The sequence below is a fragment of the Mus pahari genome, chromosome X (assembly GCF_900095145.1).
Source record: "Mus pahari chromosome X, PAHARI_EIJ_v1.1, whole genome shotgun sequence".
NCBI lineage: Eukaryota > Metazoa > Chordata > Mammalia > Rodentia > Muridae > Mus > Mus pahari.
The window spans coordinates 63,623,124-63,641,571 of NC_034613.1; the positions used below are offsets into that span (position 1 = coordinate 63,623,124).

The 18,448-nt window shown below is 39.6% G+C and overlaps 1 protein-coding gene across 1 annotated transcript in view; it reads right to left on the bottom strand.

Annotated features, from left to right (window-relative positions):
* The window catches only part of Gab3 (GRB2 associated binding protein 3), a gene marked incomplete at its 3' end in the record, with an annotated part of 61,151 nt that overhangs the window by 16,293 nt on the left and 26,410 nt on the right, over window positions 1-18,448 (bottom strand). Inside the window, exon 2 of the mRNA XM_021188509.1 lies at window positions 3,855-4,158. Coding sequence (XP_021044168.1) covers window positions 3,855-4,158 — 304 coding nt within the window. The remainder of the gene's footprint in view (window positions 1-3,854; window positions 4,159-18,448) is intronic.

Consider the following 18,448-nt stretch of genomic DNA (forward strand, 5'->3'; position numbering starts at 1 on the left):
CAGATCTATGAGTTTAAGGCCTGCCTGGTCTACAGATCAAGTTCCAGAATAGACAGGGCTGTTACAGAAACTCTGTCTTGAAAAACAAAACAAAAAACAAAACAAACAAAAAAGAAGTCATGATTTCTAAAAAGATTAGTACCATTAAAAAGAAGTTAAATGGGAATGGAAAGATGGCTCAGCAGTTAAGATCCTGACTGCTCTTCCAGAGGTCCTGAGTTCAATTTCCAGCAAAAATGAATGAATGAATGAATGAATGAATGAATAAATCTTAAAAAGAAGTTAAATGGACTGAGTATGAAGCACAGTGATGGGGTGCATGCCTACTAAAATCAAGGCTCTGGGACAAATCTCAAAATGTGTACCAATGACAACAATACTAATAATGTGAAGCGCTTTGCGCCAGAAAAATAGGAAAGCTGTTTTGATGATACCTGGAGAGTCAGCGTGATCCTAGCCATTACAAGAATAAAGTGTTAAAGAATAAACCCATTCGAAAGACTCTCCTTTGAGAAGAGAGTGGTACCATGGTACCCTAATAACAGGATGTCTTGCTTACACAAAGCTACCGAAGTTCAGTAGCTCAGGTATTTGGATGTTGCTGCAGTCATGTTTCGAGAAGGACTAACTACCACCATGAACTGACAGCAGACACTAGCATCATTCACAAGATTCTGGTTTTACAAGGATACAGAATCTAAAAGTCTTGGAATCTTGGGGATGTCGTTCTAGATTTCAAAGGAAACAACCAGACAACGTGTACCAGGATCAGATTATTTGGGAGGAGTCCATGAAAGGGCACTATATAAAGCTGTGTGAATGAAGCTAAAGATAGGAGGGAGAATATCAAGAATGTGGACCATCTTTACTTGCTTTGTTTTGTTTTGTTTTGTTTTGTTTTGTTTTGTTTTGTTTTGAGATAGGATATATTTGTGTAGCTTTGGATGTCCTGGAACTCATTTTGTAGACCAGGCTGGCCTCAAACTCACAGAGATTTACCTGCCTAAGTTTCCTGAGTGCTGGGATTAAAGGTGTGCTCTACCATTGCCTGACCATAGAATGTCTTCTAAAGAAAGGCACTGGGAGCAAGTGGAGCTAGCCTAAGAAGGAAACCATATGAGCTGCAGTAGCTAACAAGGCTGGAGGGGCACGGCTCTCCAAACCCTGAGGAGCGAACATTTTGTTGCTCTATGCTCCAACTAAAAGGCATGAAATTATAGGATTTAAAACCTGTCCTGCTGGGTCTTGGCTTTTCTTGGGTCCCATCCCTCCTTTCTTATGCCTCCATCCCTGCCTTTTGAAATTGGAATGTTTAGTCTGTGCCATTTTATGATGGGAGTATGTAAATTGTTTGATTTTTTTTAATAGGGTCTCACAAACAAGAGATTGCTTCTAGTCTCCAGATAAGATTTTGTACTTGGATTTTTGAGTAACACTGAATTTGTTGATTCTTTTGGGAAAGAAATTGTATTTTTAGTTGTGTACAGGATAGTTATAGCATGTTAGGTAGAATTACAATCATGTTGCTGTCTCTATTTGGAGTTTAAGTATAATTTAAGGGAATTTAATAAGGTATCAGATGGACAAAGATGATTAATTTTATCAACTTGGCTGAACTGAAAAATGACTTAAAAGTTATTCAAGCACAGTTCTGTGAGGATATGAATTTTCACAGATGATTAAGGGAAGAGAAGTGTGTACATCATCCAATGAACTAGGACCTTGGAGGAAAGAAAAAGAGAACAAAGAAGTCCACAAATATAGGCATTCATTCTCCTTGCTCCTGGCTACTATGAAGTGAGCAACTATGATGAGCACATATTCTTACAGCTATGCTGTCTGCCTCACAATAGGCTAACAACAACAGGCCTATAAACAAAGGAGCCAAGCAATCATGGACTGAAACAATCAGTCAAAATAAACCTGTTCCCCATTGGAGTTTTTTTTTTTTTTTTTTGGTACTGCATCAAAAAGCATATTGCATATGCATAAATTGTGTGTATATTCATTTTTTATGTGGAAATTCTATTAGTGCATCTATATATGTGACTGGAACCTTTCTAACTCTGATGATGTAGCTGAAACAAAGATCCTGTCTTTACTTGAGTTTACACTATCCCAGAGGAGTCACATAAGCAACAGATAAATACAATGATGTTGATAATTGTTATATATAAGGAGAAAGAAAATAACAGCATGTTTTGGTGGACAGGTAACTCTCTGCTTCTCAAGAAAACTAATCTCACCAAAGTCTAAGAACAGGGGTCAAAAATTAATGAGGATTAAGAACGAATGAGAACTCCAGGTCATAAAAAGCTTGCTTTTATTTTTTTTCTTTGTATGTGTGTCATTTTTTTTAAAAAAATTCCTTTCTTAGATATTACATCCTGCCCACACTTTTCAATGCCTGGTTCCTAAGTCAAAGTGACCTTGAACTGCCTGAGGTCATGTCTGGGTTCTAGCTATCATCTGTTTTCTTCATGTGTGCCTTGTATATCACATAGAGATGACAATAGCACATCTACCACAGAGCCAATATGGCATAAGACAAATTCATAGGGAAGATACAATGTTCACTGGCCTGTAGCTGTCAGAGACAGAAGCAAATACTGTACAGTTGTTCCCTCTTATTGGAAGCACACATGCATGTTTGCCTTAGAGATGTAACCCTGACTCTCCATTGATGCCTGGTGTTATAATGTGGATATTTCCTTGGTAAGTGTTAAAAAGAGCAAAAGAGTTATTTAAATGTTGGAGTATGTGCCAAGATTAGGGATACAATTTCTGTCTACTAAACAAAGAAGCTAAAAGAAACCAGATTCAAAATCCCCTATTCTGTCAGAATATGGCATAATTGGGCTCTGTGGTAACTAATCTTAGTTGTCAAACTGACTACATCTGAAATCAACTATAACCCAAGTGACTGGGCATGACTGTGAAGGGTTTTCATGACTGAATCATTTGAGGAGAGATGGCACACCCTGAATCTTGGCCACACCTTCTGGTAGCAGCCCACATAAAAGCACAAGAAAAGAAAGAGCTTTTGCTTTTTATCTGCTTGTCCTCACTCTGGCTGCCAAGTTCATCTATTCTGCTGTTGAGGCATTCTTTTGCTGGTATTAGAACATACTTAAGGATTCCCATATACACAGAAGACCAACTGAGACAACATTCTCATTGAGTTGAACAACTATCGGATTGTTGGGCTTTTCATCATGAGACAGTCATTGTTGGACTAGCTGGACCACAGTTGCAAGCCCCTCTAATAAAATCTCTCTCTCTCTCTCTCTCTCTCTCTCTCTCTCTCTCTCTCTCTCTCTCTCTCTCTCTCTCTTTACTTAATAGAATCTTGACTAACACCAGCAAAAAAAAAATCTATGAAGGGAAGTGAATTATAATACAAGGCTAAAAACCATCCTGTATGTTACATGGGAATGGAAGTATGTAGAGACAGGATGAAAACTAAGGGAAGTAAGAGGAGTAGAATTAGTGAGATGAGGAAGAAAAAGAGAAAAAAGAAGAGGAAGAATGAATTGAGTTCAAGTACCCTCAATGCACAGAAGTGACCCAGAGCAAACTTCCAGGTTGTTTATCAGAAGAGATATCCAATATTATATGAATAGGCAGATTTTGCCTTTCCACATTTGGACTTCGATCCTACTACCAAGTGAAAGACAGTGCTTTCTAGTGTTGTATAGAATTTAGTAGGAGTAGCTCTGGTGATATATATTAGATTGCCAAAACACCTTCACAGAGGCAGGCACCTTGCATCACTTATTTGCAGTAGCTTTCCAGTAACAGTAGACTATCATGGACCATTCTTTTGCTCACAGGAGTTCCAACTCTGCTCTTACCTGCACCATCTTCCAGATGACTGAAATTGCAAACTTGACTGATGCTGTGTAGCCACACCTGCATTTCTTCCTCAGTCTTGGCTACTAGGTAGAATGTACGGGAAGTGGTCTTGACAATAAACACAAAATTGTTCTGAAATTCCTTCCTAATGAAACCAGGGCCTGCATGTTTCCACACAGTGCATTCGCTGAGGTCTATCACACGGATGGGCTTGCTGGAGTGCTTGTTGCGGTAGTATTCTAAGACATCAGGATTGCCACTCATGCGGCCCCGCCTGAGGACAAACCAGCGCTTGCGCCAAGCCTGCAGAGGAAATTTAACATAAAGTTATTAGACCAGTTGTTCATTTTTCTCAAGCTCTGCCAAGGAAAACTGCCATTCTAAAGTAACACATTTTTGAGAGAGAGAGAGAGAGAGAGAGAGAGAGAGAGAGAGAGAGAGAGGCTCAAACTCACTATGTAGCCAAAGATGACCTCAAATTCTTGATTTAAGGAGCTAGGGGCTGGATTGATGCTCAGTAGTTAATAGCACTTGCTGCTCTTGAAGATAAACTGGGTTGTTTCCAGCAACTACATGGCAGCTCATAACCACTATGACTCCAGTTTCAGGGGATCTAATGCCTCTTTTGATTTCAAAGGCATGAGTTCTGCACATAATGTATAGATTTACATGCAGGAAAAACATTCACACACATTAAATAAGAAAGCAGGCTGAGCAAACCATGGGGAGAGAGTCAGTAAGCAGCACCCCTCCATGGCCTCTGCATCAGCTTCTGTTTCCAGGTTCTTGCCCTGCTTGAGATACTGTCCTGACTTCCTTTGATGATGAACAGTGATATGGAAGTATGAACAAAATGTCATTTCCTCCCCAACTTGCTTTTTGGTCATGGTGTTTTACCACAGCAATGGAAACCCTAAGACTTAGAATACCCAAGATACAATTTGCAAAACACATGACACTCAAGAAGAAGGAAGACCAAAGTGTGGATACTTCGTTCCTCCTTAGAACGGGGAACAAAATACCCATGGAAGGAGCTACAGAGACAAAGTTCGGAGCTGAGACAGTAGAAGGGACCATCCAGAGACTGCCCCACCCGGGGATCTATCCCATATACAACCACCAAACTCAGACACTATTGCATATGCCAGCAAATTTTGCTGACAGGACCCTGATATAGCTATCTCTTGTGAGGCTATGCCAGTGCCTAGAAAATACAGAAGTGGATGCTCACAGTCATCTATTGGATGGAACACAGGGCCCCTAAAGAAGGAGCTAAAGAAAGTAACCAAGGAGCTTAAGGGGTCTGCAGCTCTATAAGAGGAACATCAATATGAACTAACCAGTACCACCAGAGCTTGTGTCTCTAGCCGCATATGTAGCAGAGGATGGCCTAGTTGGGAGGAGAGGCCCTTGGTCTTGTGAAGATCATATGCCCCAGTACAGGGGAATGCCAGGGCCAGGAAGTGGGGAGTGAGTGGGTTGGGGAGCAGAGCAGGGGGAGGGTATAGGGGACTTTCAGAGAGGAAACTAGGAAAGGGGATAGCATTTGAAGTGTAAATGAGGAAAATATCTAATAAAATTTTTTTTATAAAGAAACCCTAAGACTATATTCCTGATTTTCTCTTGCCTCCATTTCCCAAGTGCTGGTATTAATAATTCATAACCATACCAAACTTTCTAAGAATACATTTGGTACTAAAGGAAAAGTATGTCATCTTTAGGTCTGTTTTACTAGAACTTGGGGAGTGTAATAATGTAATCTACAGTCACAGTTCCCCATATTTTTACTTTTATGTATCCCTTAATCCTCTCATGAAACTGGACCAGCCCACATGGATAGCATAGAATTACTTTCTGCTGCAGAGATTAGAAGCATTAGCACTAAGTGGGAATGAGCACAGAAAAGTACAACAGGGTGACAACAAATGCAACTGGCAAGATTTATAGCTCTATGGTGTTTTTCTCCAATGCAATGGCATGTGTAACAGCCAGATGTGTGGTTCGCCAGGAGGCATGGTGACTATAAAATAGGAAGTCTTCTGTAGCTCTAGCTTTTAAAAAAGATTTGGTTTTGTTTGTTTGTTTGTTTGTTTGTTTGTTTGTTTTATTGTGTGGTTGTTTTGTCTGCACACCAGAAGAGACTATTGGCTTCCATGGGACTACAGGTATAGATGGCTGTGAGCTACCATGTGATTGCTAGGAACTGAATTTAGGACCTTTGAAAGAGCACCTAGTACTCTTAACCCTGAGTAATTTCTCTAGCCTCCATATCTCTAGCTTACAAGCCTACTCTGACCAAGAAACTAAGAGAGGAAAAGAAGCCATCATTTGGTCTCTCTCTCTCTCTCTCTCTCTCTCTCTCTCTCTCTCTCTCTCTCTCTCTCTCTCTCTCTCTCTCTCTCTCTCTCTCTCTCTCTCTCTCTCTCTCTCTCTTTCCACAAGACAAGAGACACCAAGCAAGAGGACAGTCACTGAGTTTAGTTGGAACAGCTAAAGCCCTTCCTGGTTTTGCCTTTACATACATATAAAACTGAGAAGAAATTTGACTCTGAGAAGATGAAGGAGGCACCATGATTGTGGGGTTTTTTTTTTTCAGACGAGAAATAATAGCATACATGTATGCTTATGGGAATGACCTAGAAGAGAAAAATGAATGGTTCAAATGCCTGTTGCAAAAACACAGCATTGCCAAGCATGGTGATAAAATCTTTAAGCCTAGAACTTGAGAGGCAGAAACAAGCAGGACTCCATGAGTTCACAGATGGATACTGAGTCCTAGTTCATCTGAGCTACAAAGTGAGATCTAGTCTCAAAAAACAATCACAACAACCAAAACAAGAAAACATGACACCGAATGGAAGTTAGCCATTAATAAGGACAGGAATTCACCTTGCTCTGTGGTTCAGAAAGTGACAGGCAGGAAACTTCAGCTTTGGATTCAACAGGGACAAAGAACAAGATGATATTATGCATGTCTGCTAAGGAAAGCTTCAGTGGAAGGCCTGAAGCACCCCAAACTTTCAAAAGGTCAATTTGGTGAGGAAACACAAAGAGGAACATTTTAAAAATTCTTTAAAACAAGAATGGTTCCAAAAGGGGAAATCAAATTGAACAGAGAAGCATGCTTCAAATTTAATACTTTTAACAAAGAGGGGAGATGACACAGACAAGTTTATAATCTATTCATTCAGAAAGTTCCAGTTAATCTACTAATATGCTGGGTACTATGTAGATACTGAAGAAGCAAAGTTGAGCAAGTCACACATCATGCCGGTCCCAGTCTTTTGTATAGCAGGTGAAATGGGCAGATGGATGATAACCAGATAGTTGTAGTCAATGAGACAAATGTTATAATAAAAGAAAACCAAGATGCTAAAGGAACACATAAGGGAAAGATCTCTGTTAGATAGAGGTCTGGGAAGGCTCCAGGAAGAAGTGGTGACTACATTGAGATGAAAACAATCCAGAGAGAGATTTGAAGCTGTCAACAAGTAGTTCAATAGGGTTGGAAGGGAAAAAAGTTACATACTTGAAGAGAACATAAAGCAGTCTTGATGCTGAATTATACAAGATTACCACCATGAGTTTCCTTAGGTTTTAAAATGTCTATCTGAGAACTATTACTGTACAAAAGCCAAAACAATGTGCTCTAAGAGCTATTTGCTAAGTAGGTCAAAGACCAAGGTTCAGTGAGTATCACAGAAGAAAAAGCTTCTGTACAGCAAAAGAAATTAAAAAATGAAATGGCAACTGTGAAGAGACTGTGAGAAAAAAAAATCCAAGCCACACTTTTGATTAGATTTGGTTTTGTTTGGTTGGTTTTGTTGTTTCAGGGTTTTTTTGTTTGTTTGTTTTGTCTTTTGTTTTGAGATACAGTTTCTCTGAGCAGCCCTGGTTGTCTTAAAATTCACTCTGTAGACCAGGATGGTCTCAAACTCACAGCTATGTCAAACTCACACCTCTGCCTCCTGAGTGCAGGGACTGAAGACATGTATCATCACACCAATTTATAAAGAATCTCTAGGGGGGCTGGCTGGAGAGATTGCTCAGTGGTTAAGAGCACTGACTGCTCTTCCAGAGGTTTTGAGTCCAATTCCCAGAAATCACATGGTGGCTCAAAACTATCCACAGGCATGAAGTTCAAGAGGAAGGAAGACCAAAGAGTGGATGTGTCACTCCTACTTAGAAGGAGGAACAAAATAATCAAGGGAAGTAGAGAGTGGGAAGAACTTGGGAGGAAGAGAAGTAGGAGCAGGGGAAAAGAGGGGAAGAATCAGGTATGGGAGGAGATGTACAGAGGGTTAGGAAATTTAACAGAGGTGTGTAGTAGTGGGGGATGGGGAACAAAGAGTGGAGCAGAGACTGAAGGAAAGGCCATCCAGAGATTGCCCCATCTGGGGATCAATCCCACATGCAGACACCAAACCCAGACACTATTGTTGATGCCAAGAAGTGCTTGCTGACAGGAGCCTGATATAGCTGTCTCCTGAGAGAGAGGCTCTGCCAGTACCTGACAAATACAGAAGTGGGTGCTCACAGTCAACCATTAGACAGAGCACAGGGTCCCCAATGAAGGAGCCAGAGAGAGTACCCAAGGAGCTGAAGGGTTTTGTAGCCCCATAGGAGGAACAACAATATGAACTAACTGTATCTCCAGAGCTCCCTGGGACTAAACCACCAACCAAAGTAAACACATGGTGGGACTCATGGCTCCAGTTGCATATGTAGCAGAGGATGGCCTAGTCAGTCATCAATGGAAGGAGAGGCCCTTGAGGTCCTGTGAAGTTTCTATGCCCCAGTATAGGGGAATGCCAGGGCCAGGAAGTGGGAGTGGGTGGATTGGTGAGCAGGAGGAGCGGGGATGGGATAGGGGGGTTTCAGAGGGGAAACAGGGAAAGGGGATAATATTTGAAATGTAAATGTCTAATAAAAATTCTAAAAAAGAAGTAGATTTTAGCTGTTCGTACCACAAAGACAATAACTGTGGGATATATGGTAATATACCTCAGCATGTGATGCATAATAAATTTTATTTTTAAAAGACAAATAACATGATAGATGATCTGTGAATTACATGAGAATGAAGAGATGTATCACAGTCTTAACTGTGGACAAAAAAGTTCTCTTTTTTGAGGCAAGGTTTTATTGTATATCCTAGGCTGGTCTGGAGCTCACTATGTAGCCCAGTATGGCCTCTAACTTTTGACACTCAATGGGGAAGAGGGACTGACACTTCAACCTGTGTGTCTGACTGTGTGGCTGACCCTTCAACTGTTCTAGGTGAATTATATTCCTGTACCCAAATTATTGTATTCCCCTCCCCAAATAGGGTGAATATAACACTATTGGGAAACAAGATCTTTACCAAGTTAATGTCACCCTGTTTAGAAACTATCTTTACCAAGTTAAAGTAAATCCATTAGGATGGGTTATTATTAATATGACTGATATCCTTATAAAAGGAGTTACTACACTGGGTGGTGGTGGTGCATGCCTTTGATTCCAGCACTTGGGAGGCAGAAGTAGATTGATCTCTATGTGTTTGAGGCCATTCTGGTCTACAGAGCTAGTTCCAGAACAGCCTAGGTGCTCCATGGAGAAACTCTGTCTCAACAAGCAAACAAAAATAAAAATAAAAGGACTCTGTGGTACCTTGATTTCAGATGGAAACCTCTCAAACTTGGAATCAACGAAATTCTGTTAAGAAAGTGTTTTTATGTAGGAGCTGTTCCCCAAAGTTTAACATATATAGAGAACATACCTTCTGACAGCCATATTGGTATGCCTGGCATGGAGCTTACTTCCTAAATGATGCTATGTGAAAGGCATACATTGCAAGGCTGATTTTCTTTCCATGAACCAGCCTTGTCCCCAACAAACCACTCCAGTTGAAATTATCACTGTCTCTTATATGACTAATTGAAATGTCTCTTGTCTTCAAGAGACATATCTACTCTTAACTTCCCACATAAATGTAATCTCAATAGAGGATTGATAGTTCTTGAAAATCACAAATCTAATCATTCCCCACCACCACCATCCCGGTTGACACATTCCACAAGTTTTGGTAAATACCACAGAGCCATAATTTACTATTTTACATAACACTTTGTGATACCTAGTAGTGCTACTTCTTGATCACCACTCTATTCTCTGAGCTACGTAGGACTGAGCACAAAACAGTTATTTAGCAAATAATTATTAAATGTATGAACTCCAAACATGGTGCTATAAACCTAGGATTTAAATAACACTCTTAAGAGATATGGATTCTTTATGTGTTTATAATGGACCTAATATCCAGAATTTTCTCATCATAAACTTGCTTGTTAGGAACAACAGATTCATATGTCCTGTAATCTGAAATGTAGGCTGCCAGGAAAGATTTAGTTCTAAGCTTTTGACTCAAAATGCTCTATCCAGACATTATAGTATGTACTTGGATGTGAAACTGACTAGATAATGACTTTAACCTAGAGCATACCGAAAATGAGAATTTGTTAATCAGTAGGATGGACAATTGAGGTTGAAGCTGGACCACTTTATTCCTGCACTCAGTTAAGCTTACACAGTAAAATAAACCTGGCAGAGTTATAACAAGTTTCACTTCTTTTGCTTTAGAATTCATTCTAATAAAGTGAAGTGGCCTGTCTGGATTGTATCCATTGTCAAAAGACACTGAGATGTACTGGAAAACATCCTGAAAGTATCTGAGTCTGTAAAGAGATGCCTCTGATTTAAACTGCTTTTCTGGCAAGAGTGATTACTGTCCTTTGTTTCAACAGAACTGGCCCCCTGCCCCTTTGCAGTGGTGAAATTGCTGAGCTATGAAATCATTTCCTTCACATGTGCACAGGATGGGTCAGTAAACTGCCTCCACAACCAGGCATTCCAACTCAGACTGAGAGAGCAAAATCCACAGCTATCTTAATTTCAAACTCTAGGTTTTGATCTTTCAGTATCATCATTTCAGCAATAAGAGTTTTGTTTTTGTTTTTCTTACTTAACTGGCCTTAATTTTAAAAGAAATGTGGGCCTCTTCATTTCTTGACCCATAGATTTGATACACACTGTCCTGCCCAAGGATTTATTTGCTTACATTCTGATTGTTCTGATTGCTGACAGGCACTGATATCCTCTAAGCTGCTTTTCTTTTCTTTTCTTTTCTTTTCTTTTCTTTTCTTTTCTTTTCTTTTCTTTTCTTTTCTTTTCTTTTCTTTTTTGTTCAACTTTCTTTTCACTAGATATTTTCTTTATTTACATTTCAAATGCTATTCCGAAAGTTCCCTATACCCTCCCCCCGCCCCTGCTCCCCTACCCACCCACTCCCACTTCTTGGCCCTGGCATTCCCCTGTATTGCAGCATATAAAGTTTGCAAGACCAAGGGGCCTCTCTTTCCAATGATGGACAATTAGGCCATCTTCTGCTACATATGCAGCTAGAGANACGAGCTNAGGGGGTACTGGTTAGTTCATATTGTTGTTCCACCTATAGGGTTGCAGACCCCTTCAGCTCCTTGGGTACTTTCTCTAGCTCCTCCACTGAGGGCCCTGTGTTCCATCCAATAGCTGACTGTGAGCATCCACTTCTGTATTTGCCAGGCACTGGCATAGCCTCACAAGAGACAGCTATATCAGGGTCCCTTCAGCAAAATCTTGCTGGCATATGCAATAGTGTCTGGGTTTGGTGGCTAATGATGGGATGGATCCTCAGGTGGAGTAGTCTCTGGATAGTCCATCCTTTCATCTTAGCTCCAAACTTTGTCTCTGTAACTCCTTTCATGGGTATTTTGTTCCTTATTCTAAGGAGGAATGAAGTATCCACACGATGGTCATCCTTCTTGGTTTTCTTGTGTTTTGCAANATGTATCTTGGGTATTCTAAGTTTCTGGGCTAATATCCACTTATCAGTGAGTGCATATCTAGTGACTTTTGTGATTGGGTTACCTCACTAAGGATGATATCCTCCAGATACATCCATTTGCCCAAGAATTTCATATATTCTTTGTTTTTAATAGCTGAGAAATACTCCATTGTGTAAATGTACCACATTTTCTTAATCCATTCCTCTATTGAGGGGCATATGGGTTCTTTCCAGCTTCTGGCTATTATAGATAAGGCTGCTATGAACATTACCAGTTGGAACATCTTCTGGGTATATGCCCAGGAGAGGTATTGCTGGATCTTTCGGTAGTACTGTGTCCAATTTTCTGAGGAACCACCAGATTGATTTCCAGAGTGATTGAGCTCCTTTTCTAGTGGGCCTATAAGCCACCTTTAGGAGATGAGTCAGATTAAAGGAAAATGAAGAGAAAGTGTACCTATAAACCTATCTCAAATTTTTCTCACTACTACATATGAAGAAAGGTTAGTTAGAAATGTAACTAGCTTGGGATCATCTGAATTACAAGCAAAATCCCAGAATCTAAGATATAGTCAACGAACACCAACTGGCATCTATTGCTTTTTGGAAACTTAACCTATGCTGACAAAGATTATATGCTTTATAACAGCAGGTATGTTTCCTATCTTGTTTTCTAAAGTACAACAGGTATTTTTAATGGACTTGTCATATAAGACATTCTCAATGCATCACTGCTCATCAAATAATAGGCTGAAATGGGTGCAGCTACACAAGGACAGTGTGAAGGATTGTTGCAGTGGCACAATTCTGTATATAGACTTCAGAAGTAGCTAAATGAATCTACATTGTGATGAGTGTACATGTAACCAGAGCCACCTCCAGTAGATCTTAATTGGTAAAAATGTCTTTTGCTTGTTGTGAGAGGGAACTGGGAAAATGTTACGTTGGCCTCCTGTATGTTCCTTTTTATAACTTTCTGTGAATCTAATGATTTTAAAATAATGAATCTGAAAAAGATACACAATCCAAAATGATTTTAAAATATACACTGTATGTTACAGAAGAACCCTAAAAGGTAAAACAAGTAAAAAATGAAATAAAATTTGAAATAAACATAAGATACAAGTGTTGGACTTCAATCCAAAAGCATCAACCATTACTTTAAATGGAAATTTGCTCAATATTTTAGTGAAAAGGTACTTATTGCATGACTATCATGGGCTAAGTTTTGGGATGTGTACAACTGCAGTGTTGATAGCAGTCCAGTGAGCCAAGTTCATAACTGCCAGGAGGTTTGAAGTGAAAGAGAAAGAAGTTAGAGAGGTGGCTGTCGCCAAATGAAGGAAGACTAATAGGTAACATAATTTATAGGACTTGGTCACCAGCTGGACGTGTACCACAAGGGAAATAAAATACATTATCTACTGAGCTATCTTCTTAGCCCCATCTCTTAATTTTAATTTTCTCATTTATTTGAAGCAATGTTCTTGAATGTTGTGAGTAGAGAAGAAAGACAACTGATGTCAACTTCTAGCCTCCACACACATGCACTAGCATACATGTGTGCCCATACAAATGTACACATGTATGCACAACACACACACACACACACACACACACACACACACACAAACAAACACACACAGGGAAATTTAAATTAAAAAATAAATTAAAACAAGGGGGAGGGGAGTAGGGGGAGGGGAGGGTATAGGGGATTTTCAGAGAGGAAATGAAAAAAATGAAGAAATGTAAATGAAGAAAATATCTAATTAAAAAAAAACAAGGGGGAAAGACAGAGGTATAGTAAGAAGATGGTAATCCTTTAAGTTAGTTGATGAGCTTTCAAGATAGCTTAAAGATGTACCATAAATGTTTTCAGGCTAGGTGCTCTTATTCTACCATGAAGTTTACTGGCAAGTAATTGAAACAAATGTAGTGGCATAGCAAGACATCCTCAAAGTCATGTGTTAGAGCACTTTCAGCAAATTCTGTTCTATAGAACTATCAAAGCTGTTTTCCAAAATTTACTTCTATACTCCAAATATTTCTTTAATGTCACCTAAAAACTTTTCCTTTGGACTCAAGAAGACACAGTAGAAAGAAGGAAAAGAAGAGTAAGATTTGCTTTTGTCTGATTTACTGACTCTTTAATTTCCTTTTTAGGTCCTTTCCCATTCATGTTCCTCTGATTTGAATAAGTTTTCCCTATTCCATTTCTCTAATTCTTGTGCTTCTAATGATATGTACTTAGTAAATGCTAGCTATTGTTTAGGAAACCTAAATACTCAGTTTCTGACTGCAATTTGTAAGGCCTCCAAGAATCTTGGATGTGATTCAAGAACATGAAGTAAAAGAAAACACTTGCCAACAGCTTGGAAGTTTTCAGTTACTTCCAAAGAGCAGCTTCTCTACACTGAGCTCCCATTTTCTTTTCAGTGGTACCTTGGATATACTCAAGAAGCTTAGGTATATTTATAAGTTGCACAAGGTGAAAAAAATCATTGAGAGAAAAAGAGAACAGAATTCTGGTTAATCCTCCATTTTCTGCTGAGGTGTACGTTATTTCCTTGCCAAAGGGGACCCAAGGGCAGAGGGTTGGGAATTTCCAGGATCAGGTTGCATTGCTCCTCTCTGTCCTGGCTGAGTTCCAGTAGTCCAGGGATTTCTGGTGACCCTTCAGCCTGATGGTCTGTAACCTTCTGCTCCATTACAGATAGATTTGGGACTTTGTCCCAGGCATGGGATAACTTCCTGTGATTGTGCTGGAGATAACCTGGTCCCCAGGATCTACTTCCATGGTTTGTCAACAAAGGCAAGGGAAAATCTTGTCTCTCTGCAGGGACATGGGACTTTGGAGGAGGCATCTTGAGACTATATGTTCAGCAGAGATAAAGTGCACCAGGGGGCTGTGTTTAAGCACAGCCACACCACATGGCATGTATTTGACCTACTTTATGCATTGTTTCTCATTATTCCTTAGATGGTAGTCTTAGCAGTTCATATGAGCTGCTACATAGAGTCCCAGAGGTTTCAAACTTGTGTCACCAGTCACCATGTATTATGTACCAGCATCAAGATGCAAAATGGGTTGGAATAATAAACTAAAGCTAACTCAGGAGCAACCTGACTTTAAAACTCTGATAAAAACTGTGATTGGGTCTGCAGTGCAATGAAAACACAAAAGAAATAATCAAGTTTGAATGGATTCAAAGATGGTTAATAGACTGTGATAACAAAACTGACTCTTATGAGAGTATGGGAGGGGGAAGATCCTCTAAACAGATGTACTTTCAAAGGCAAGATAGCATAAGAATATTATTTCTTTTGTGGTACATGTATTCTGTAAGAGATTGACACTGGAAATCTTTCTCAATTGCAATCCACCTTATTTTTTGAGACAGGGTCTTTCATTAAACTTAGAGCTCATAAATTCAGCTAGGCTGGCTGACTAGCAAACACCAGGGATCTATCTGTCTTCCACTTTATCCACCTCCCAGAGCTAAGATTGTGGGTATGCACCAACATACTTGGCTTTTTCATGTAGGTACTGGGGATGAAACTCAGGAGAAGAAAGTACTCTCATACCAAAGTGTTGATATAAACAATGATGTCCACATAACATCCACATAACATGTAGGCCCTTACTGTCGTTCAACTGTATAGTGACAAATGGTTAATATATATATATATATATATATATATATATATATATATATATATAATATGTGTGTGTGTATATATATATATATATATATACTATTAGAATAAAAAATGTAAAAGAAATGTAATTTTCTCCCCTCTAAAAGAATTATCATAATCAAAGTAACAACAGCAAATTCTGGAGTAACAAAGACTCCTCAAAACATGCACTTATAGTTGAAAACACATATGTCCTAGAATTGCATCTAATGCTTTAGATAGGTGATTACATAATTTGATATTCTCTGTGAACCCCCACATGAAATATATATTCTTTCCACACCCTAAACTGTAGAGACTAAAGTGCAAGGAGCTTAAACAACTTATCTATAGGCACAGCTACTAATAAACAAAGAGTTTAATTTATAAGTTGTTATCTCAAGACTTGCTTTGCTGCAAGACAGTCTCTGATTCTCATCTTCCCTCCATGTCCTAGCTTTTTACTCAAACTCTGTCCCTCCTTGTCTCACTTCTATTAAAAAAAAAAACAAAACAAAACTATTATCCATGATATAGTTAACACCTCTCCAGGTTAGACTTTTTTTTTCACTGAAATCCTTCAGAAAACTCTTATCAAATTTGTGCCATCTCTAAAGGAAGATGAGATGAATAACTAGTATAGGGTTTCTTCCCACAAATTAATGGTCTTTCTTGATTTGAGATACTTTTTATTCTTTTTAATGAGACCACAATGATTATTCATACAAACATAATAAAAATCTTATATTAATTTCATTTTTATATCTTTCTCAGAAACATCTTTTTAAGTTTTGTCCACCACATAGTAGGCCAAACAGGAGTATCTCGTTTAATTTTGTATTTATCTGATGACTAATAAGGCTAGATATTATTTTCTATGTGTGAAGTCCTTTCAAATATATCTGTAAACTGTTAATCATGTGTTTTACAATTATTATGTTGATCTTCTTATAATAATTGATAAACTGTATTTCTTGATTGCCACATGCAATATGAAAATGTTCTCATACTTTATCATACATTTTTAAGTCTAGATAACCTTGAGAAAAAACTAGTTTGTTATATCTATATGTCTATTCTACATCTATATCACCTATATTTGGAGGGGGATCCAGGGTAAAGCACTGTGAGGGAGTTCCATAATTCAAAAAATATGGCTACTTTCTGTCCTTGTACAAAAATCTGGCCTAGGTTAAAGTGAAGACTTTTGGGTTAATATCATTGGCAGAGAAAATTTCAAGACATCCTAGTAATTGACTCTGTCATGTGGTTATTAGTGTTCACTCTTATGCAGAGCTATAAAGAAAAAGAGCAAACTGAGCAAGGAAAAATACAAAATTTACAATTTTAGGAGAAAAGTAATGGCACTGAGCTAAATCTAGTGGTCCAGGTTAGATTTTTTTTCCACTGAAATCAGAAAAGCCTAATGCTAAATGGAATGAAGGGAATGGTGACCTCAGGGTAGAATCCACCAAACTAAGCTTACAGTTTGTGAAAATGAATTAAAGAAACGCTTAAGCCATGGAGGAAACTAAAAGAAAGCTGGTGAAGATGTATTTGGATGAGGGGGGCAAGTTCCAGCTGCAGAAAGCAGAGATCTTGGCTAATGTGATTCTTGGCTGTAGAGTCAAAAATATAATAACGAAGTTATACAATTTCCCTCCACAACTAAGGATAAACCTCTGAAGCCAGGCATATGTCAGAGATGTGCCTACATGGAGACCCAGTGAGGCCACTTCAAGAAGTTGTGAAGGTGAAGCCTAGATTTTGTTAGTGAACCCAAGATATCAGAGCTGTGGGATACCTGCCAAGGAAAGCTGTAGACCAGGTATGGAATCAGTCCAAGAGAGAGAGAAACATATGTTGTGGTCACTGAAGCTGAAAGGAGTTGAAGACCAGACATGAAGGTTCAGAAAATTCGCAGGCAAATGAATGGAACTTGAAAACATCATCCTGAGTGAAGTAACCCAGTCATAAAAGAACACACATGGTGTCTTAGTCAGGGTTTCTATTCCTGCACAAACATCATGACCAAGAAGCAAGTTGGGGAGGAAAGTGTTTATTCGACTTACATTTCCATACTGCTGTTGATCACCAAAGGATGCAGGACTGGAACTCAAGCAGGTCAGAAAGCAGGAGCAGATGCAGAGGCCATGGAGGGATGTTCTTTACTGGCTTGCCTCCCCTGGCTTGCTCAGCCTGCTTTCTTATAGAATCTAAGACTACCAGCCCAGAGATGGTCCCACCCACAAGGGGCACCCCTTGATCACTAATTGAGGAATGCCCCACAGCTGGATCTCATGGGGGCATTTCCCCAACTAAAGCTCCTTTCTCTGTGATAACTCCAGCTGTGTCAGGTTGACACAAAGCTAACCAGTACACATGGTATGCACTCACTGATAAGTGGATATTAGCCCAAAAGTTTGGAATAACCAAAATACAATTCACAGACCACATGAATCTGATGACGGAAGACCAAACTGTGGATGCTTCAGTGCTTTTTAGAAAGGGGAATAAAATACTCACAGGAGGAAATATGGAGCAGAAACTGAAGGCAAGGCCACCCAAGGACTGCCCCACCTGGGGATCCATCCCATATATAGGTGCCAAACCTGGACTCTATTCCGGATGCCAGGAAGTGCTTACTAATGGGAGTCTGATATGGCTGTCCTCTGAGAGGCTCTGCCAGAGCCCCAAATGCAGAGGAGGAAGCTCACAGCCAACCATTGATAGGGGCACAGAATCCCCAATGGAGTAGTTGGAGAAGAGACTGAAGGAGCTGAGAGGGTTTGCAGCCCCATGTGGGGAGGAACAGTGTCAACCAGCCAGACCAGCTCCTGGAGACTGGGCCACCAACCAAAGAGTACACATGGAGGGACCCATGGCTTAGGCCACATATGTGGCAGAGGATGTCATTGTTGGACACCAGTGGAAGGAGCAGCCATTGGTCCTGAGGGGGTTTGATGTCCCAGTGTAGGGGAATGCCAGGGCAAGAAGGCAGGAGTGGGTGGGTAGGTGGGTAGGGGAGCACCCTTATAAAGGCAGGGGGAG